At 38.8% G+C, this 22,533-nt stretch overlaps 1 protein-coding gene across 3 annotated transcripts in view; it reads right to left on the bottom strand.

The window, feature by feature from the left end:
- Positions 1–64: 64 nt before the first annotated feature.
- Positions 65–22,533, bottom strand: part of LOC124115676 (carnitine O-palmitoyltransferase 1, liver isoform-like) — a 36,459-nt gene continuing 13,990 nt past the window's right edge. For 2 of the 3 annotated variants that reach the window (XM_046476745.2, XM_046476744.2), the window contains exons 2-21: positions 20,118–20,289; positions 19,090–19,226; positions 16,832–17,006; positions 16,075–16,176; positions 15,413–15,628; positions 14,979–15,086; positions 13,018–13,102; positions 12,657–12,771; positions 11,889–12,045; positions 11,514–11,561; positions 11,086–11,193; positions 10,819–10,844; positions 7,843–7,908; positions 5,880–5,964; positions 4,310–4,474; positions 3,208–3,342; positions 2,932–3,120; positions 2,719–2,796; positions 2,429–2,521; positions 65–1,729 (exon numbers count right to left, since the gene is read on the bottom strand). In XM_046476745.2, coding sequence (XP_046332701.1) covers positions 1,655–1,729; positions 2,429–2,521; positions 2,719–2,796; positions 2,932–3,120; positions 3,208–3,342; positions 4,310–4,474; positions 5,880–5,964; positions 7,843–7,908; positions 10,819–10,844; positions 11,086–11,193; positions 11,514–11,561; positions 11,889–12,045; positions 12,657–12,771; positions 13,018–13,102; positions 14,979–15,086; positions 15,413–15,628; positions 16,075–16,176; positions 16,832–17,006; positions 19,090–19,226; positions 20,118–20,258 — 2,304 coding nt within the window. In that variant the 5' untranslated portion in view covers positions 20,259–20,289 and the 3' untranslated portion in view covers positions 65–1,654. Of the gene's footprint in view, positions 1,730–2,428; positions 2,522–2,718; positions 2,797–2,931; positions 3,121–3,207; positions 3,343–4,309; positions 4,475–5,879; positions 5,965–7,252; positions 7,316–7,842; positions 7,909–10,818; positions 10,845–11,085; positions 11,194–11,513; positions 11,562–11,888; positions 12,046–12,656; positions 12,772–13,017; positions 13,103–14,978; positions 15,087–15,412; positions 15,629–16,074; positions 16,177–16,831; positions 17,007–19,089; positions 19,227–20,117; positions 20,290–22,533 lie in introns of all 3 variants that reach the window. The other variant, XM_048383465.1, reaches the window with a different exon arrangement.

Here is a 22,533-nt window from a genome sequence, read left to right as displayed (position 1 = left end):
GTGTGTGTGGAAATATTACAGCTGAAGACCAATAACTTGTAAGGCCATACAAACACAATGCACATGACATAGTACACCTCTTTATTTTCACAAAACTATAACTGTATGTTTGTTCTTCAATAAATTAACTAAAATCAACCACTGCCTAAAGCAGAAGAATAAAAGTTGTACCTGTGTGGAAACAGTGCATACAAACAGAAACATAAATTTTGAACATACAGATGATGATGATGATGAAATAAAGATAATGATGATGATGATGTCACAGCCAGGTATCAGAGCAACAACTGCTGTTCTCATCCCCGTCAGTAACAGGGTCACAGTTTTGTAGTATTTGGATAACAGTATCTTAAAGATTTTTTTCTTTCCTACAATTGTTTTAAACATGAACATTTTTATTGTATTTTTTAGGTAAATAAAACTAAATATGTGCTTTGGTATTAAATTTTCGAATACCAGGTATCAATATGCATGGCATATCCTTTAAGAAATATATACATTTCAAGTTTCACTCGAGCAGTACTTTCCAAAAGCACCTTGATATGATCTGACAATATATCAGTGTCTGTTATCCATCTACCCTCTCTTGGAACAGAAGATATGATAAACATGAGATCTATTTAGACACTCCATGGACAGTAAACATGTGACACCTAGCCATCTGAGATATACCTTGTCCGTAACTGATTATGCTAACAACCCCATAGCCAAAAGGAAGGTAGAGAGAAACCCAGAGAGTCAAGTGATACATTATGCTACAAATTATGAGTGAACACTCTCACTACATCACACACCAATATGTACAATTAAAACATTTCTTTGAAATATACAAATGATCTGTTAAATTTTATGTGTTTTCATAAAGAATAAAAGGAAAATTTGAAATGTAATTCAGTAAACTTAAAACTCGACATGGACATTCGTGACAGTATCTACATGAAAATGATAATTTAAATGAAACAGGATAAAATGGCCATTAAAATATTTGTTTTGTTAAACATGTTATATAAAAAAGAAAGGACTTTCATGTCAATGTTGACAATAAAAGTATTAAAGCAGTGAGTGTGTTAAAACTGGGATAAAGGGTTTTATCGATGCCATACATATTTGAGGCAAGTGGCAGATATTCATGGCAGAATGCGTTCTACTTACTGGGATAAATAAATTCCTACCATGATGGACATAGATATGTTTGACAGGAAAGTAGCACCAGTTGGGTTCTGGTAAGATAGTAAGAGTTACTTCCCCTGACCTGGAGTATGACCAGGCCATTGAGAACACTGCAGACTGTTGATCGAGGCATGGCACACAATGCACAAACAGAATATTCTGGTTAAATGTCATCTGACAAATAAAATAAGATTATACAAGATGTATTGAGTAAAAAGTTTGCATTTGATGTGCATGTTTCATAATATCCACCAAACCATGTGGTTCTAATGATAGCCTTGATAATCATGGTAAACAGTCAACACATAAAATATAACACCTGTACATCGTCACTGCATCACAGTCAAACATGGCTCTTCAGATCTATCTCACCTACACACACACCCCATCTGCCTATCAGGGCACTTCATGTTCGACATGTGGTTGGCTGGAGTGTCGTGTGTATAGGTATCTGCTTGAGGTCTAGCTAGTTGGTTTACTTATGTCAATCCTCTTTCACAAACAGCTTCTGCATGTCCAGGAGGGACTTCCTTAGTTCAATGCCAAACTTCTGAGAATTCTGCAAATGAGAATAAGACAGTGTCAAACACAGGCCAGACAGATCAGTCTTGTTATGAAATACTGTGATATCAATCTATCTGTTGTCTGCCAACTATAGCCACATGTCACAATGACAACAAGGCATGGCAGTATTTGTTTGTTCTTGCAAGTGGTGTTTAAATAACTCTCAAGGGTTATCTCTCATCTTCAGTTGCAACAATTTTATTGTTTTAATGGGGTTTTTTTCAGATACTGTTCATTAGGTATAAAGTGTGTAATTTTCTAGCAATGGGTTGCGGAAGAAATTCAACTCAAACTGCACATTGATAGACCATATCAACCAAAGCCTAGGTACTTAACCAACAGAGACTGGTATTTCCTAAAGAGTGTCTGTTGTGTGGACAACATTCAGAAAGTAATAACAGATTACAATGTTAGCAAGATTGTATGTTAGTAAAGAGGCTTGAACAAGGCAGTTGCTGGTATCCCAGTGCTATCTTGGCTGCCGGTTGAGGTGCTGACCTATGCTACAGGGAACAGTTACATTTAACAAAGTTAACACTGTCTTGAAACTGTAGTCGATCTTTGAAGCACTATCAGCACTGTCTGTCCCTTTTGATCATCATTAATTTATTTCAGCTGCCTCCCAATGAAAGTACATTTTGAAAAGAATACACAGTAAGCTCTGACTAAAGCCAACATAGCATCTTACACTTACAGTGAGTGGACAGGACTTCTTGGAGGATATGTGGAAGAAGATAGTATCCTCTCCAGCCACAACATATGACACTCCATATCCATCATCAGCAACCTGTAACATAAAACATGCTTAATAAAATATACCAAATAAGCTTGTATTTTTCCACACAACTTATATGTGTGGAAATTGAAAGAAGAATACACAGACAAGATTTCTACATATCACAGATATTCTTTTCTGGCTTTTCTCCAACATAAACTTTGGAACTGGTTTATAATGTACTTCATGTAATATGGGATATAACATACCGGCCCGAAGCCACCACCTCCACAGATTCTGTCTGGGAATTTCTTCAGGTCCAGCTTGTCTGTCTGCTGATGAGGTGTCTGCAAACAACACTCACATTTCAATGTCTACATGTACACACTCTCATAGTGTCCTTAAATTTACAATGCTGACAACACAAATTGGGCATTCTCCTCACACACATCCCTGCCACACTTGCATAGACACATGCTTACCTGACTGGTGGACAGCCTCCAGGGCTCACTGAGAACTTCAGCCAGGAATGGAGAGTCGACACCAAGGTATTTAGAGACGACATACAGACAGAAGAGATGCCTGTCAATACCAAGTCCTGTCATGCACTCCCTATACGCCTGCTGGTGGACCTCTGCTGCCTTCATCATCAGCTTGATACGTCCAGCATTCTGGGAAACAGAAAATACTTATTACTGTCCAACAATTTCCTTGTAGGTTCTGGGCACTGATACAGCAATAGATATAAATATACTTACCGTGTTATTCTTGTCATCCATTGCTCGTACAAATGCACAGGAATCCACAGTGCATGATCGGACAGTCTCAGTCCGCCCCTCTCGGAACAGTCGGGTCATGGAGGACTCGTAAGTTAGACAGAACTTGTTGGTAGACTGTAACATATATTTACTATGTCAATAATACTATCCACTGAAAGAAATCCACTAAAATGACATCACCAAAGATTTCCAACTGAATGGTAAAGGAAACTGTATGGGCCTACACCAGATGAACTCTGTGTGAGCTGGAGTTACTGATGAGTGAGTGAGTGAGTTGGAATTAACGCCGCTTTTAACAGTATTCCAGTTATATCGCAGCGTGTCAGCTTAATGTGGGAGGAATGCCCGTGGTGATGCAGGTCTCAGACGTTTACCACTTCAGTGAAACCCACAAGCACGGGTATGGTGCTAACAAACCTAGAAACATAATCAGGGCAAACAGGGATTTGAACCCACAACCATAGGTTTCTGGTGTGCCCAAGGGACGCAACTCTGGACAACGAATCGCGGCGCCTTAGACGACTGGGCCACCCACGCCTCTCGAGTCACTGATGAGGTTCACCTGGTAGTATATACTGAGCTTTAGAGCTAGTCTTTACCATATCCTGTATTATGTGAGTGAGAAAGCAACAGTTTGTTATATGGCAGCTATATCCCCACAGCCTGTTGATAACTGAGTCCGGACCAGGCAAACCAGTGACTATAAACATTAGCAACAATCAACGCTATTGAGGTATGATGACATGCAAACCGATAAGTTACAGAGCCTGACTACGCAGTTTTAGTTCACTTTTAAAGCAAGCTAAAACACTTGTGAGAATTCCCCATGGGGTTTAGACTAACATTTAGTCTCTGAAATCTTATATTACACAATATCCTTCTTGACTCTAAAAATATAAAAAAATTCCCTATGCTGATTTCAGAATAGAATAGAGCTAGCTTGAGCTGGCTAGACTTGCTTTTGTATGCATTTCTAGATTACTTTTTTAATAAAATAAATATATTCCACAATCATGGTGCAGGACTACATGGGGTTATGTGAGCTCTGGAGCTACTCGTAGATCATGTAGATGAGGCTTACCCTGTGGTATGTGAGCTGCAGGGCCATCTGTATGAAGGCATCAGGAGATACCTTGCACTTCTTGATGAAACCTTTACCGTAGTCTTTGAACATGCGCACATGCAGATCAACGTCACTGATCAGCTGTCGGGCCATCTGTAGGCTGTTCTCTATCACTGCATTAGCCTGCAATTGTATGTAACACATAACAACAGTGTGATAACTGATGACCCACACATTTGGAACTGACTGTTTCGTATCTGTTTCCCAAACTTGGAAGGTCCAGGAACGGATGGTTGCTGATATTGACATAAAGATACTGCTCCCTTTCATGGATGGCTGGGGTACAATGTGTAAAGCCCATTTCTGGTGTCCCCCGCCGTGATATTGCTGGAATATTGCTAAAAGCGGCGTAAAATCAAACTTACTCACTCGTGGATGGCTGGACACACAATGATGATGAAGTCAGCTAATTTGCTATCCTAGGAGATTCATAGGTTAGAAGGATATTGTCTGAATGTTAAACATGTTGGTTTTTAGTGTCATTAACCTGATTAAGTATTAACTCTTGCAAGCAATGTTTATGATATTAAAAAAGAATGTAAAATCAAAATAATCTGCTCAAATGATTCACATGTTCGTATATAGTAGTGTTAGTAACCTGGTAACTGATAAAAATGTGAAATTTACACAATTCTGCAGCCTAGATGTAAGACTGAGACACGATGTTCCTCTATCACTTTGCGGTCTAGTCGCTATCTTTAACCAAGAAATCAAGCAAGGGCATAGAGACAGCCAATGGGTAGCCAGCAAGTGCTCTGACCAATGAGTGCTCAGTTTACATCCCAGAAATGGTAATGTTCCTCACATGACGTGTGCAACATGTGTAGCCTTGTGTCCATCTGCTAGTTGCACTACCTGCATTCCAGGCAATGGTAGGGTTCATGTTCATGTTCGTAAACGGGCTCATTTAATCCATTGTGTTTGTTTGTTGTTTAACATCAGGCTCAGCTATATGACAGCGGTCTGTAAATAATTAAGTCTGAACCAGACTATTCAGTGATTGACATCTATGCAATTGGGATATGATGACATGAATCAACCAAATCAGCAATCCTGACCACTTGATCCCCTTAGTCGCCTACTACAACAAGCATTGTCACCTCTTGTGACAAGCATGAGTTGCTGAAGACCAATTCCCGGATCTTCAAGGAACTCCATGACTTGTGAAAGGCCTTATTACATTAGCTAACTAAAACCAGACACTTGTGACTACAACACCGCAAAGCAGCTGGATGTATTCACTCGTGATCATGTGGTGATGGAGGAACATAGGGTATACAAGACTTACTGACAGGTAAAAATGGGCACTGAATCATCATTTTTTGTTTGTTTGTTGTTTAACACCACACACCATATTCCAGCTATATGACAGCGGTGTGTAAATAATCGAGTCTTGACCAGACAATCCAGTGATTGACAGCACTGAATCACAAGTCCACAAACTTATTTATATACTGGCATCATATCATGTTGGGCAGTCAAACATATCAAAAGCATCCTTCAAGACAACAGAGGCAAACTCAAGTACCTGCTCAGAGATGTCCCACTCCAGTCTGATGGGGTTAGGGGTGTTGGGATCAGCATCACCATCACACTTGCCTTCAGCTGTGTATCTACACACAAGTACATATCCATATCACTGCACAGCGGGTCATGTCCAAACAGTTGGGTATATAGAGTATTACTAGAAACTTGACATTTACACTTAAATCTGTTTATCTGTTAACAACTCATTATTAATTCATCTCAAAAACAGCAATTTTAGCCAAAATTTGAGAAATCAGAACAAAATTAAATCTCTTGAGCACTTAGGGTAATGTTAGACGGGTTAGTTATGTGTGAACAGTGACAGTGAGTATGATGATTGTGAGTGCATATAACTGTAAATATAACTGTAAACAGAGTAAACATTCACATCTCAATAGCAGCAAGCTTGTCAGCACCAATGAGACACATGCAATCTACCCTCAGGCCAGTATGTGAAACGCCTCAAACATCATGTTTCAAATTAAGTATCCAATGGGAAAAACTAAAAAATCTTTTTTGTATCAATAAAAGATTTACTTTCTTGTTATGAAGACAATATCTAACTTAACAATTCTAGCACACACTCCTCCATGTGGACCTACACATATAACCTAGTCTATAGCTTGGGTTACTCTACCAGTTTCGTCACCTTGGGAGAGAATTGTTACATTGTTGCAGTACTGTAGTGCTTGGGCATATCCTAGCCTGTCTAGGCCTGGCCCAGCTGAGTACTGTCTGAAGCCCTTCCTTATGGTTTACCACGGGAACATATCACAATTTTGCTGTCAGGTTACACAATAATACTGATAAATTACACCTAACACTTCACTCAGTTCGACATAGCATAAGAACATTCTTCCTGTTAATTTAGATCATAGTAATAAAAAGCATAGATGACCCTGGCGAACACATTCCAAATTATCCATCTCGAGAATATCATGTTTACAATTTACTGAGTTTTAGCGTTAAACAAGAAAGTTTCATTAGTAAATATATCAATTATTATTTATACATATTTGAAAGGTTACTTCACATGAGCCTCTTCAGATGATAATTATTATGCAGATTTTTAAAAGTTGCAATGTTTCATGTGTTAGAATGCCATATCGCAATGAATCTGTTCCTGCTACTGTTGTACAGCCCTGACTTGTCTTTAGAAATGTCTATTCCACAGTTCAACAAGCTGGAACATGCACAGGGGCACAACTATATATGTAGACACTAGGATCAACAAAATCAGCTTTCTGTTGTTTTCTCCTTTCTGGGTTGACAAATCAACTTCATACTAAAAGTATGTGACCTCCCACTAACAAAAGGATCAATGTAAGCATGGTTACTGTTGCAATTTTACACAGACATAGCAAGCCTTGTTACCCGTGGTTCCAGACTTCCGCCAGCAACATTTCCCACATCTGACCCATGATGGGTGCATCGGCCCTGTTGTCACGTTTCACAAAACGGTAACATCACAACATAAGGGTGACAGGACATATACAGGGTTAGTTCACAGAGGAGTGAGTGGAGGAGGGAAGGAATAGACGAAACAAATAAGACAACACAACAATAAAAAAAAGAACACAAGATTCATAAGTGATAAAAAACACCAATAAGCATCAAAGCAACTTATGTCAACCACATGCAATTTCTGAAATGATAGAAGCCGAGAGCATAGTGACCTTGTCATGTAGATGAGCCATTGGGAAAAGACATAGCCCTTAGAGGCTTTCGAGACGTCTCAATACATCTCCCAGAGCGAGGGCAGCATTGAATACTTCACAGTATAGGCACATCTAAATGAGCAAGGTCACCATGGTGACAACTTTGTCAGCTGAGTCAGCCAACATGCACCAAGCAACTAGTGGAGGTCACAAGCAGCCAGCAGACAGATGGAGAACAATACAGATACCGTGTAAGCAAGGTGATAACAATGATGATGAAAGTGCTAATGATGTTACAAACGTTACCCTGCATAATGTACTTCATCACTGATAGCGTACTCCCACATATGAGCCATGATTGGGGCATCAGCCCTGCAGGAGGAGAAGTCAGTCAGAAGATAGGATACATGAGCTGCTGCTGATGGTGGTGGCACTGACACCAGAAGCAATACTTACCCAGTCAACAACAGGAATATCATACTGCTGTATAACACCATTTGTTTGGCTAATATCTAACATCTATAAGAGAGTGAACTAATAAACTGTGTTCTTACAATCCCTTCTTGTGACTGATATCAGATATGATGATCGACCACTGCTGAGTTACACATGGGCTTATGACCTAACGAATGGCAATCTAATAAGCATCTGAAGCAATTAAAATCTAGCTTTCATGTAGTCACATGCACACACTTGCTCAACATGTCAGAGATATGACCAATGTCTACGCTTGCAGCGCTCACTGTCAGAAGACACACATACTTCCGGACGTATGGTTTCAGAATGTTTTGAACATATTTCTTCCAAAGCATCCTCCAGTAATGACTGTAGATCTATGCCAATATCTCTCATTTCTGTGTATACAGAACTTCACAAGTATTCCTGTTTATGGTCAGGGTACTGACAAAGGATGTGACCAGTTCTACAGGTAAGTAGGAGATAAGCAAGCACTTGAAAAAGCTGTCACACTCCAGTCCACACCCCAGCACAAACTCTCCTTCCTTCCATCTAGTAGGCACTTTTTCACATTCACAACTAGCTGCAAAAACAGAAGCAGCCCCTTCCTTATCACTTCCAGAAGGCCCCAGAAATCATTGCCTGTCACCATGCTTTTGAGTCTGATACCCTTATTACCTTCAGATTGGGGAAACACACGTCCACTTCAACCACACCAGATCAAAAGTACCTCGATGCTAATGAACATTATGAAGAACCTAAATGCATTTCCAGTCGAGCCCAATGACATTACTTGTGGTCTGAGAAAACACTACCTAAATAATCCAAAAATTTCTCTCACTACTTAAATATGAACTATATACAATGATATATGCAACTACGCTTGAAGGATTATATATTGCCTCCTTTATAAGCAAGATATATGCACTTTGGAAAATGATATGTCTAATGCAAGATGACTTCACATCAGATAACACCCTGCCTCTTGCTACCCTTATCATGCAAATATGGTTATATGCACTTCTGGTGTATTTCCTTAGCTAGTCTCTAAATTTCAGCCATACCAATATTTTATCTTTTCCAGTCAGAAACGTTGGTGCTAATTTTTACAAACATGTCACACCAACACAAGAGGTTGGTTTAATACACAAAGAAGCAGAACTACCTCAGGAATGACAACTCCAGTGGCCTTGACCTTCAATGAAGGTAAGTCAAAACCTTCCCACTTAATGCCCCTCCGAAAGGATGATATGAATCAATTTTCATCTGATTCATTTGAGTATGTGTCCTTGGGAGTTAATTAGACTGTCATTATCTAACACAAGTTTCGGGAACATTCACAAATGCTTAACAGCATATTATTAAAAAAAAAATATATATGTGATATCCCTAGGTGGAAATTCAATGGAGGTAACAATGAGAATAGAGCATGTAATATGCTAATCACTTAAATCAACCATGACTAATGTCTGTCATCACTTGTCATATGCAAGTATTCAAAACACATCATCACTACAACCACAAGTCTTTAAAATCAGCTGCCAAAAAAAGCATTTTAGTGAAAATGATAAACATACTTTATGAATGGACACCACTGTGACATTTACATTATTGGTAGATCGAGGACAACCTTATCCCATGAAGATGATGTGTACCAAGTTTCAATGACCTCGAGTGAGGGTGAATGATGTTATTGTCTAGATGAAAACTTTTACTCTTGACATAACTGATCAATGTCTCAAGAAACTTCCCCACGACTTAAAGAGTGTGAGTGAGTGAGTGAGTTTGGTTTAACGCTGCTTTAAACAGTATTCCAGTTATATCACGGGGTGTCAGCTTAATGTGGGAGGAAAGCCCGAAGTGATGCAGGTCTCAGACGTTTACCAATTCGGTGAAACCCACAAGCACGGGTATGGTGCTGACAAACCTAGAAACATAATCGGGGCGAACCGGGATTCAAACCCACAATCATAGGTTTCTGGCGTGCCTAAGGGACGCAACTCTGCACAGCGAATCGCGGCGCCTTAGACGACTGGGCCACCCGTGCCCCCACTACTTAAAGAGATATACATGACATGGCATCCCTGAGATGTCCAAGCACTGACTTGTTTCAAAACCAAAGTGTGGCTATGGTGGCGGCCAAATTCTGACAAAATTTCAAGCATCCCCCTTGTTCTTTACATGTGAGTTTTTTACTCACAAAATCATATGTCAGGTGATGACAGTTCACTTACCTGTGATGCAAAAACATCAAAGAGAGAATTACACAACTTCAAGACTTACATATCATAACACTATAACACATATAACTACATTCATAACACTATAAAATAACAATAAATAGATATATAAACTTTTACATAAGTTGATACAAATTTATAGTCTAATTTTGCTCAATGTTTTGTTTTATTTGTTGTTTAAAGCCACACTCAGGAATATTCCAGATTTCTGGCAGTGGTCTGTTAATAATCCAATCTGGACCAGACAATCCAATGATTGACATCATTAGCATCGATTTAAGCAATTTGGATATGATGACATTCATCAACTAAGTCAGCGAACCTGACCAGCTTGTGTTGCTGAAGACCAATTCTAACCCTGATCTTCACGTGGAGGTAGCTCAATGTCAGTGATTGGTCATTGTATACAAGTAGATGTTTGTCTGATCATGAACTTTGTGTTGTCCAAAAATCATGCGATTCCTTGACACCAGAACGTTCCTCAGTGAATTACAAGCATAAACCTTGCACATTAGTGTGCAACAATGATCATGCATTTCTAAAGTGTTCCAGTATCACAGATACCATAGCACACAGTCCTACTTACCAGGAATGTTCTGCATTGAAGCCAATCTGTGGACACAAATAGGATGACAATACAGAGAAACAGTAGGTGTCTACACTTACACATGAGAAATAAAGACAAACAATTACTAGCGTTGGTATACATTACATGTATAATCAAAACCATTACAGTTTTTGTGTTATGTTCTCTGGAACACTGGCAAAAGAATTAAAACCAAAGAATATGTTTTGAAAAAAGAGAGAGTTGATTGTTATTATATTCATGAAAATAGCTTGAACAACTACTTACATGACCATTAGCACACACAACCAGAGTGAAGGACTTGTCAAACCACCGGTCACAGCCTTTACCATGCAGCATAGCCTGCCCAAACCTGTCCAGACTAGCTGGATCATTCTACAACATAACGATGCTGCTGTAATTAAACAAAAACACCTGCAACTAGCAGGAGCAACAACAAGAATCTACACTTCCCATCCCTTACTTTGTCATGCAAGAATCCATGGAATCAAATCTGGCATGTTGTGATATCATTGAATCACAGACTCTTATTTTAGAGACTTCAATGATGACAATGAACAGATTCTACAACACAAACAATATGTTTGGCATTGGTGCCTTGGTGGGTGTGTAGCATTAGCACTCTTCATCTCTGAATGAAGGCCTGGAGAGGTTTCCTACACAATTACTCATCTTCAACACTCAAAACATCTCACCTGGTTGTAGCCATGCGATTCCTCATCCAATGTCACACAAAAGGCAGCCTGAAAATAGAGGAAACATTATAACATGGTCAAGCATACATAAGCAGTACAGACAATTAACCCTGTTTGTGCCATGACCTATGTCACAATGTATCCCACATAACCACAGATTACTAACACAAACAGATTAAAATGGACCTCTCCTCAAGTGGTCAAGGTGACTGGAGGAGGTGGTCTGCAGGTCAGCATTTGGGATTGATGGCTCCCAGTACCTGCCAGCTCCTCAAGTGTGACGACACACAAGCTGCACTATTGAATCTAGCATGTCTAGCATCACTTGAGTCTCACATTTACTACATCATCCCCAAGGTATTGTGCCACACCTACCTTCTCAATAGCATCCAGTGAAGCTTTGTTCTTGCCCTTTGTGAAAAATTCCTTCCTTGCCTTGGCCCAGTTGACCCTCTCCCCTGCAGTCAGGGCAGCCAGATGCTCCTCACCGTATGACGGCTCAGTGTTGTCATCAACTATCTTCTGCAGCATTCTGAAACACAATCCCACCATATAGTAACTCAATAGCACCAAATGTTTCTCAAGATTGTGTAAGGTCTGATGAAAAATGTACCCATTACCATTGCTTTCTCATGTTTCTGAGATTATCAAAATTGGTACATTAGACCTAACCTAAAATAGCTCATTATTGCAACTAAATGCAGTGCCAATTGCAGAGAGTTACTGTTGTGAAGGATCAAACCATATTCATGAATTAGTAGCATATGGTCAGCCTAATGTAAACTGTCAGTGCTGTGACCATGGCGGTGTAACAAGACGCAGGAGCAAAACCAACTTAGTCATGTGTTACTTGATGATTCGTACTGGCAAATACAACTTTTCAAATTCTTAAAACTTTGACTCTAGCTACTGACATCAAACTGCAACAATTTGACAATAAACAAAAGAATTTCTTATGGCTGACAGAATATCAGTTGTTACTTCTTGATCCAAGAAAAGGGATCTTCACGTCTTTAACAAATTCAGTCATCAGATACGGTGGGAAGACACAAGACAATTAAATCAGGAGGAGCTAACCACAACTTAACAATGAAAATAGTTCTTCAATTTTTTTTAACAAAAGCACAATATCTGGAGACTTACGATTCAATTTGTATGGGCTTGAGTAACCTGCCCTTATGCCTTATGTAGACTTTGAAGTATCTGCCACGGTGATACACAGCGACGTGGTTGCTGTCCTTGTGATGGACCAGGGTGTCTGAAACACAAATGTCAATCTCAGTCATTACTCCACAGTATCTGTCTCAAAGTGGTCACAATATCAGTCTCAGTGATGATACAGATCTCACATTCTATCTCAAAGTGTCACAGTGTCTGTTTCAAAATCTCACTGTGTGTATCAGTCTCAAAGTCTTGGTATCACAGATTGACAATGGTACGCAGATACCTCCTTTTCCACAAAAGGTGTATGTCTGCTTGACAATCTAAACTATGATGTTCTCACCTGTTTCTAGGCCAGGAATACGTGTGGTGTTGAACTGCCTCTCGTACTGAGCAGAACACAGTGGAATAGCCTTGTTCAACAATATCTATAACACAAACAAAATTTGTCAGATCGTGAAGGTAGTGTGTACTGGGAGGTACAATTATAGCGATAACTTGGTTATAGTGCGGTAACGCATGGCTCCCAAAATTTACTTACATATTTAATAAACTCAACTGACATAATGTCCCCCCCCCCCCATTTCAGAAAACATTATCAGCTGATCCCCGCGATCGCGTAACACCGGAAGTACCAGTCAACAAACCTGAACTGAAGTATGCAATTTAATCCTATTATTATAATATCATATAATATAATGTGTTCATTGTTTATCTAGACTAATGTTTACAATATATCTTATTAATCATATTAAACATTTCATTCAATAATTATAATAATGTTTACAATAATTTCGGCCCAATCGTATACGAAGTGATCTGTAGATCGGTACTGTTATTTACAGCAACCACGGTCAGATTACCGCTATTGAAGCCTTGAAATGAACTTTAGTTGCAAGAGAATGGATACACATATCAGAAATGCCGTTCCATGACCAGCTAAAAGTAATATTTGAGGCAGTTTGACTATTAAATGTCAACATAACATTTTTGCAATCGAAATACGTGTTGCGCGTGAAGTCCCTACGGTGACTGGTCAAATTGTTCCATATGCAAAAAAATATCCTGCACATCAACTGTACCAAAGTGCTACGCTTATGGTTCTTATAATTTTATTTATATAGTGGAAACTGCAACTTAAATAACACGATATTGGAATATATTATTCCTAATAAAATAATAATTTAAGATACAATTTCTTCCGACCATTGCATCAAAATTCTTTGAAGTTGTATCATTGTGTTCTTTTTAACTGAATCACCAGTATATTGGGAGGAAATGTGTGCACAACTGATTGCCATTTCCGGCTTAGAGAAAATACACACGGTAATCTTAATCTTTGCATATAAAACAATGCCTTGGAGAGCGGGAAATGCATTTAAAATAGTAAACATCTAGTGATGTTAATATCAAATTCAAATATCAATATCATATTTCATACTTGTATTGACCAAGTTTGTTATACCTGTTTATTTACCTGAATTCGCTGACTGGGTACGATGTGGGTTTTTTTAAAGAGCATATTATTACTTGATAAATCTTTTTTTACACTATGAATCATAAACAACTTCTATTCTAATCTTATTTTAAACTCTGAAACATGCAACGTAGATCATGTTAGGTAGGCAGAGCATGTATACTATTTTGTATAATCCCTACAACTCGACCTCGGTTAAATCACTGATCATCCAAAACGCTCATCAATAATTTGGACCCCGAAGGTAGCGTTGTAGCGAGGGATCACTGTATCTTAAATGCCATAATTTTGACTCGTTAAAAGTCATATTTGTTATGGCCTGACTTATGTGTCAAAACATTTTCGCGATCAAGAGCGTGTGAGCCTCTACCGTGACTTGTGTTCAAATAAAATATTTCATCAAAGCTAGGCCAAGCGAAGCTTCTAAAGTCACCACTAGACCTACCTCGCATAACAATTTCCAAGAAATGTAGTCAACTGTCCATCATTCAATTTCCAAGAAGCATGTGACATATATGGAAGTGTTACTACGATCTATCAATGAAACAAACCTGGTTCTCATTGTTGTTGACCTGCCTGACATCGAAGTGTATTAATCCCATTGGTTGACTGGTGTAACTGTATGCAAATTAGATTGCCATTCTGTGACACTAACAAAATATTAGCCAATGAAATATCGTAACATGATCACATGATTACATTCTCGTGAAACTTGACCCAGTTCATTTTGTATGCGTCGGGCAATGGTATTTTTCAACCCCTGCAGGCTACCTGTACATGGATCAAGTATGTTTATACATGAGTTGAGAGCATCATCTGTGAGTTACCGGCTTAAGCTCTTCCCTGTCCACCTCACGTCTGTACTGCAGGATAGCGTAGATGATGTTGGCTGCACGTGACACCTGCACACCTGTTGGCTTCTCTAGCACAGCATCCTGAAAAAAAACGTATGTAGCGTGATCAAGTAATTATCTTACAATTTACACAGACCTTGCATATAACAAAGACCATACGGACAATTTCACAAAATCTCTATGTTGGAGGGAATAATTCTGATTTAAAAATACATTCCATATATCATTTGCAAATTAGAATTATGGTTTCAGGTATTTAGATTAAAGTCTACTTTTTTTCCTATTTATCTAAAAATATTCAAACAAAAAGTGTGTAATTTTCAAAAGAGTGTGTTTGTCATGCCATGAATCCTCATGCTATATTTCATGTGCTTGTCAGAGTTATCACAGAGTTACTCTGGACTTACAATGCCATAGAAGTTGCTGTTGATCATGATAGGTGAACGTCCACGGAGGTAGACATACTGTTCCCACCAGTCAGACACATAGTTGGCAGACCACCATGACTTGAGCAGTAGGTAGCGCTGCAGTTTTGTCCCAATCCCATTGCGGAACTCCTGCCCCAACTTTTCCATGCGAGAATACTTCTCATCATCCAGCAGAGCCCGAACAGATCTGAGGTACTGAAAGACAACAGTGTCTACATATCACCAAGTATCTTTACTCTTGAATTTGCATTTGCTTCAGCATCAGAGCCAGCTCTTAAGACAGGTCAGAGAACTTATAAACTGATGGTAATTCATCATGGTAGCAGAATAATTAATATAATAATTCTTTGTTTGTTGTTTAAAGCCGCAGTCAGCAATACTTCATGACAATGGCCTGTAAATAACCGTGTCAGGACCAAACAATTCAGTGATCAATACGGTGAACAACCATCCAAGCTGTCAGATTACGATGACACGCAAAAATCAACAAAGTCACCGAGTCTGACCATCTTATCCATTAGTCTCCTCTGGTGAACAGCATAGTTTGCTGGGGACCAATTCTAACAGTAACACACAATGCCTACTGGATTAATGCCAGCTATCAAGATGAATCATGACAGTGACGTCCATGTATAACTCACTCTTGACAATGTGCCATCCAGTGGCGGGACAAACAACTTGGGAAGTGAACCCTGGTAGCTGTGGAGGAGAGGGTTTCGACCTCCAAACACTCGCACTAGACCCTGAAACACACCACATAAAACATGATAAATAATACAACACATACAAAGTGACAAAAATTTATTAAGGGGTATGTTTTCCCTTGCTCTTGGAAAACTAGTCAAAATACTTCTTATCCATAATCTTAAAAAAAGTAACATAGTATTTATCATGTTTATTGATCTCAAAATTTGTAAACAATAACGAAGACTCCTATTTTTAGTGAATTCTTTGATGAACTTAGGCCTGGGATGAACAAAAAAGCATGACACTTAATGACATAGGACATAGTTAGTGGCAAAATATTGTGTAACCTGTGTTACTGACATGGTAACCACATCCTACTTTGAGCATAATTGTTGTACTACTTTTCGGAGTACCGGTAAATTATGAGTCGAACTAAAAATAATTCCCACCCCCCCCAAAAAAAACCCTCAATCTTTTGCATGTTTAGGGTAATTTAAAAAAAATTCCAAACAGTGTGAAAATATTTTCACATGTTTACAAAGGACTGAGGTTTGCCAGACAAAGAAACATCATAACCCCTTGACATAATCTTTTTACTTGTCAGGAAGGATTGAATCTGCAATTGATAGACCATTCACAGCTCAAACAAAACTCTACAAGCAGTGTTACCTGCAAGAAATGAAGACACATGTTACTGATAGACATACATACCATCCAGATCTTGGTCCTGAGTGAGATGGGTCCGCGCACCTCGTATATCCATTTGTGGTAGGTAAGGAGAAAGCGCAGTGTGTACTGTATGGCTAAGATGACGACCACCCACAGCAGCGTGGAGAACAACACACAGCTCACATACAGACACATGGATGTGCTGCCTACTCCAAGGCTGAAGTAGAAATCATTTAGCAATCACAAACTTGCCAAATGAAATCAAGGTCACAGAAAACATGCAAAGGTAACATTGATATCAGTGTTAACAAGAGTGCTCTGAGAGCGCAACATCCCCCGCATGAATTTTTTTAACGAGTTTATATTTTCTTTGTATTTTATGAAATAACAACAGTAGATGGCACTGCATTTGAAACAAATTGTGCAGAACATTTTGTTGGGAGTAATCCAGTCTGAATGCTAATATCATAAGGATGTAGCTCACCCACAAAAGCCTTATACAAGGAAACTAACTATAGTTATAGTTATAGTTAGATATTGTGATATTCTCTGGAAACTGGAGGAGTAGATTTCATGAAGCTCCGTAAAACAGGGGCAGTAACTCTGTCAAAATTAGTCGAAATGAAACAGGACTGCGATATGCGTATCATCAACATGTCGACATCCTGTGTGTAGAGTGTCAGGGATATTCTCTAAAACCTGGAGGAGTTGATTTCACAAGCTTAGTATCCTCTCTGGGACGGACAGACAGACGGACAGACAAACCGACGGACTGCGCCACGACATAATCCCCCTTCGGCCATTCTGGCCCGGCGGGGGATAAAAATTGGCACTAGTCCTGTTGTCCTTACAAAACTGCCCCATAGACAAGTAGAAATTTGCTCTTTTCAAGGGTTTTACTATATGTTATCATTATAAGGACTAGTGGATTAAAACTGTTTGTTTCTGTCGCTGGATATCATATTTGAGTTCCCATTTGTACTAAGGGTCTTATAGCAGTGATGTCAACAACAAGACCCTCCTGTAGAGTTCAGTGGAAAATGTTCGTATTCATTAACATAAACAAATACCTACTCAAAATCACTTGCATTGAGTGATCCTGTAATACAAAAGCATATGTACATATCAGTGTCAGAGTTTGGGATGGCTCAATTATAATAGACAGGGATGGGTGTGTGTGTCTGTGTCTGTTTGTATTAGTCCGGATTAATGCTGATTTTTTTAGTGCTAGCCCACTGAGATACCATGCAGCAGTTTCACATGAATACTCCACTCAGAAGCAGTATACTGACTCTGAATCGACCAGTCCTTGTTTTAGCCCCTTAATGCTGTGGGACAGGGATCGAACCACGGCCCTTCCGTTCTCTTAGCAGATGCTCTACCACTAGACCACAGAGTCTGTCTCAATGGTTCTTATTTAATTTGGTCAGTTGGCTTAGAGTAAGTATTGTTTTACGACTTTTGGCAATATTCCAGCAATATCATGACTGGGGACACCAGAAATGGGCTTCACACAATGTACTTATGTCGGGAATTGAACCCGGATCTTCAGCGTGATGAGTGAACGCTTTAATCACTAGGCTACCTGACCGCCCCCTCAGCTGGTTTAGAGGGAATAATTAGATGTCAATACATCGTAAAGTAAACTACGGTTATAACAAACTCAAAGCGACCACTAATATTAGTTCGGGATAACCGTAGTTCGTTATAAGCATATGTACAGCATATATTATACAGTATACCAAACATAAGTTTGTTATATCCAACAGTTCGATATTATTAGCGTTTTCGTTTTTAACATGATTAACATAGTTTACTGTACTGCCAAAAGTGCAGAATGTTACCTAATTTTACACTAACATGTATATTTCACACTGAAAGCATTGTTCCCATCATAAAATGTCTGCATAGGCTAGAGACTACATACTCAATGCTGTGATCAATTATTACACAAAATGATTTTGTTGCAATTGTAAACCGCTTTCAACTTATTTTCAAATTGTGGATTTTTGGAACTTTTGTTCAACGCCACACTCAGAAATATTGCAGCTATATGTTGGTGGTTTGTAAATAATGGGACCACACAATCCAGTTATTGGCATTATAAGCATAATCCACACACTTGGGATGGGATGACATGTAATCAACCAAGTCACTGAGCCTGACCTCTTGATCTGTTTACTTGCCTCTTACAAGCAAAGGTTGGTGGTGGTGACCTGTATCCTTGCCCCAAATCTCCACATGCCTTCTAAACAAAGGTTCATTTATTAACCAACAGAGTTGACAACACCAAGACTTACAGTGGTATATGTGCCTGGATGTAGGAGATGCAGCCATAGGAAGGGTCATATCCTCCCAGGACAAGAGCCAGTATGAGAGTGAGGGTGAAGACCAGTGAGATCGGGGATGCTGGGTACACGCCATTATGGAAGTTGTTCTGAAGTTACAGCAGTCATTATAGATAATAACACTCACAAACAAAGAATGACTTGCTATGTTTTTTTTATCATTCTTCATGTTTCTCAATCTAAATAATTGTCAAATTAAGTACAGTGATTACTTATACTGGTGGTTACATCATCTCTTTTCAAACTAAAACCATGTGACTTTGCAATGTATATTTGACAAGTATTCAGCCGAACAACAACAAAACATCCCAAATCCAAATATCATTAACACCTGTGGATGTAACTTCATGCACATGATGCAAGAACCTGATCTGTGAACCATGGACCAAATCATGGCTATTATGGGCCAATAATGTAACAATTGAAAGTTGCTGCTTTCAGTGTGTGCCTGCAGGGAACATGTTGGTAATAATTGCTGTAAGTGAACTACAATGCCATGTGTCACCACAGCCCTGGAGGCTGTTGCTCAAGGCCACCTGAACATGAACAATGACACAATCAACAGCCATTCACTCACTTGATTGGATATGTTTACACTGATTCTTACATACACTAGAAACCCATCTTCCCGAGGCAAGAGGGTTGACTGACTATAAAAGTCAAGTTTCCACCCTTGCTGAACTAGGCTGGAATTCCTGGGCTCAAACGGAGCACCACCGGTGGCTATTTCCAATTGCTCATTAGTCCAGCCAAAATGTAACTCCATAATACCAGCCTTTTATAGTCAGTTAACTCTCTTGCCTCGGGAAGATGCTAAAAAGCAAGCAACAGAAGGATAGTTCCTCTATTCATATCATACGCACTTCATAGAATTCACTAATGTTTACTTGTTATGCAGACATGCATTGTTGCATGTATAATATTATCAACAATGCCCATGCTATTAAATATCTATTTATAACCCGATACAGTCAACTTACTTTCATACGTCCTATTCTCTTCTTCCATGACAGTATGCCACTGTCCCACACTGCCTTGATGGCCTCATGGTTGAGGTTGACATTGACTCCATCTGGGGTGACGGTGAAGGAGAAGGCAACAGCAGCATGAGCTTCTGCCATTATCACAGTGCAGAAACCGGGATGTTATTGCCTGAAAGACCAGGGTGTCATAAGTCACTGGTAATACAATCAGTATAATACTGCAAATAAGACAGTGAACCTGTATCATCATGATCATAGCGTATATCTGTAAATAAACCTTTACACTTTATATGCTCTACTAGCAGGACCACAAACTTACATTCTAGAGTAACATATTGCGCTGTTTGTAACTGCCCCAAGGAACATCATGCTTGCAATGCTTACTGAACTAAATGATCTTGACTGAGTTTGGGGATTTAGGCTGATGAGTTGAGGTGCATCAATGATCACCATTACAATGGTAGATATTGTCCTGAATTTGTTTGTTTGTTTGTTGTTTATCACGGTGCTCTGGCAGCAATATTCCAGCTATATGACGGTGGTCTGTAAATAATCGAGTCTGGACCAATTTGAAACGTATACTTGCCCAAATAGTGATAACATATATGCATTGTGTATAATTCCTCCACATGTGGAAGGGAACCTTTAACATTAGATCAAGTGTCTTGGCTAGCCGGCTATCGCATATTTCTATCCCAGACAAAAACTTACCACAGAGAACATGATTATGCAAATTGGAAACAATTACTAATAATATTATTTTCAAGGGGAAACAAAAGTTCTTTCTCACTGCTTATACCAACATATCAAGTTATCAACAACAGTTGATTGCAAGTAACATGATTAACACTACTCATTTCCAAATGAATATCAAGACATATTGTCAAAGATAGTACCTCCGCACAGTAGCTGACCTGGATAATTACACGAAGCACACATCTGATTTTGTACACATGGTATATATACCTTCTCTACCAGTTATTTCCAATTGAAAAAAACCTTTCCATTTGGATGCCTTTTATCATGTTTATTAACCAAAACCCCATAAACAAACACTGTCACAAATTTACAGAATATTCCAGTCTGCAGTTTCTGAGACGAATATATATTTCAGGGGGAATGTTACATCACATGTAGACATGGAACCAGCCCAATCACCACCTTTCCTCTAATTTTGACCAAAGTCTTTTCATAAAAGAAGTTACCCTATTCCAAAATAAAGACAAGTTTAGTGATAACAAGTAACAAGTTAAGTGATAAAAATATTAATATCATAAGAGAAAAAGGTAACTTTAGTGAGCAGTGTTATCTTGTGACCTAATGACACTATTTATTCTTCTTATCATTATCATTAGAAGGAACATCCATAACAACTCTTAGCTTCATCAGTCAAGTAGTACCAGAGGAGAAGATATCTCAGAGCATGCTAAAAGGGCAAAGATATTAGTGTGGGAGTTACCAGGGGTCACAGGGTCAAGGACCTTTTAAGAAGCCTATCACAAAAAGAAACCCCTCTTTGAAAGGCCTCAGGTCCCTTACCCTTGGTTTTACCTCCAAAGGAAAGGGAATTCTGTCTCTGACCGACCAAGGGGTAACAGTCACACTTATACACTGTCTGTGTACTGTTTGGGCTAGCTTGATACCACAAAGCATAGATTTGTGAAACTTTGTACCTCTCCTAAATAGTACTCTAACCGTTTCTTGAGCAACCATATGTGAAAACCTCCTTTTCTCTCTTGTTTTATTTACCCTTTTCATTGTTTCTCAATGTATGTAGATAATTCGATGAAAGGTGATGGTAGGTTTGTACAGTATGTGGTTGGGTCGACAAGGTCTAATATATACTTTTCTAAGTTTGCACTCTTTATCATATGGCTTTGTTCATAATTTGTTACAAAATGTAAATTATATACTTGGATGATTTCACATAACTTAAACTTTATTATGGTGACAAACATTTATGCTGAGTTTCAGAACTTCTAGTACAACACATTTTGAGAAAAACAACGTTGACTGCCGAATATGATGCCTTGAACAAACTTGAATCTGCTTATACACAATATCATTCACACAAAATTGTAGCTTTTGAGAGAATGATTATACATCTTTTGCTCAAAATGTTTTCAAATATTTATTTTTAAAAAATCACCATGATTTAAACAAGAAATGTCATCATTAGAAGGATATGACATAATTCAGAGCAGTTTGGATATTACAATGTCAAAAGAATGGTAACAGCAGGTGAGCTGAATAAAAACTTTTAACATGGTTAAGGGCAGGTTAAGTAAGATACAACACAAGTTACATCATAATATCCAAGCACATGTTACTGCTGGTTCCTGATGCTGTCATCATCACGTTCACACTCATATATCTAGTGTGGTAACTGTAGAGGTGAGCACCCACATAACAG

The sequence above is a fragment of the Haliotis rufescens genome, unplaced genomic scaffold (genome assembly GCF_023055435.1).
Source record: "Haliotis rufescens isolate VD_foot unplaced genomic scaffold, xgHalRufe1.0.p SCAF_49, whole genome shotgun sequence".
NCBI lineage: Eukaryota > Metazoa > Mollusca > Gastropoda > Lepetellida > Haliotidae > Haliotis > Haliotis rufescens.
This window is presented reverse-complemented; position numbering and strand designations above follow the sequence as displayed.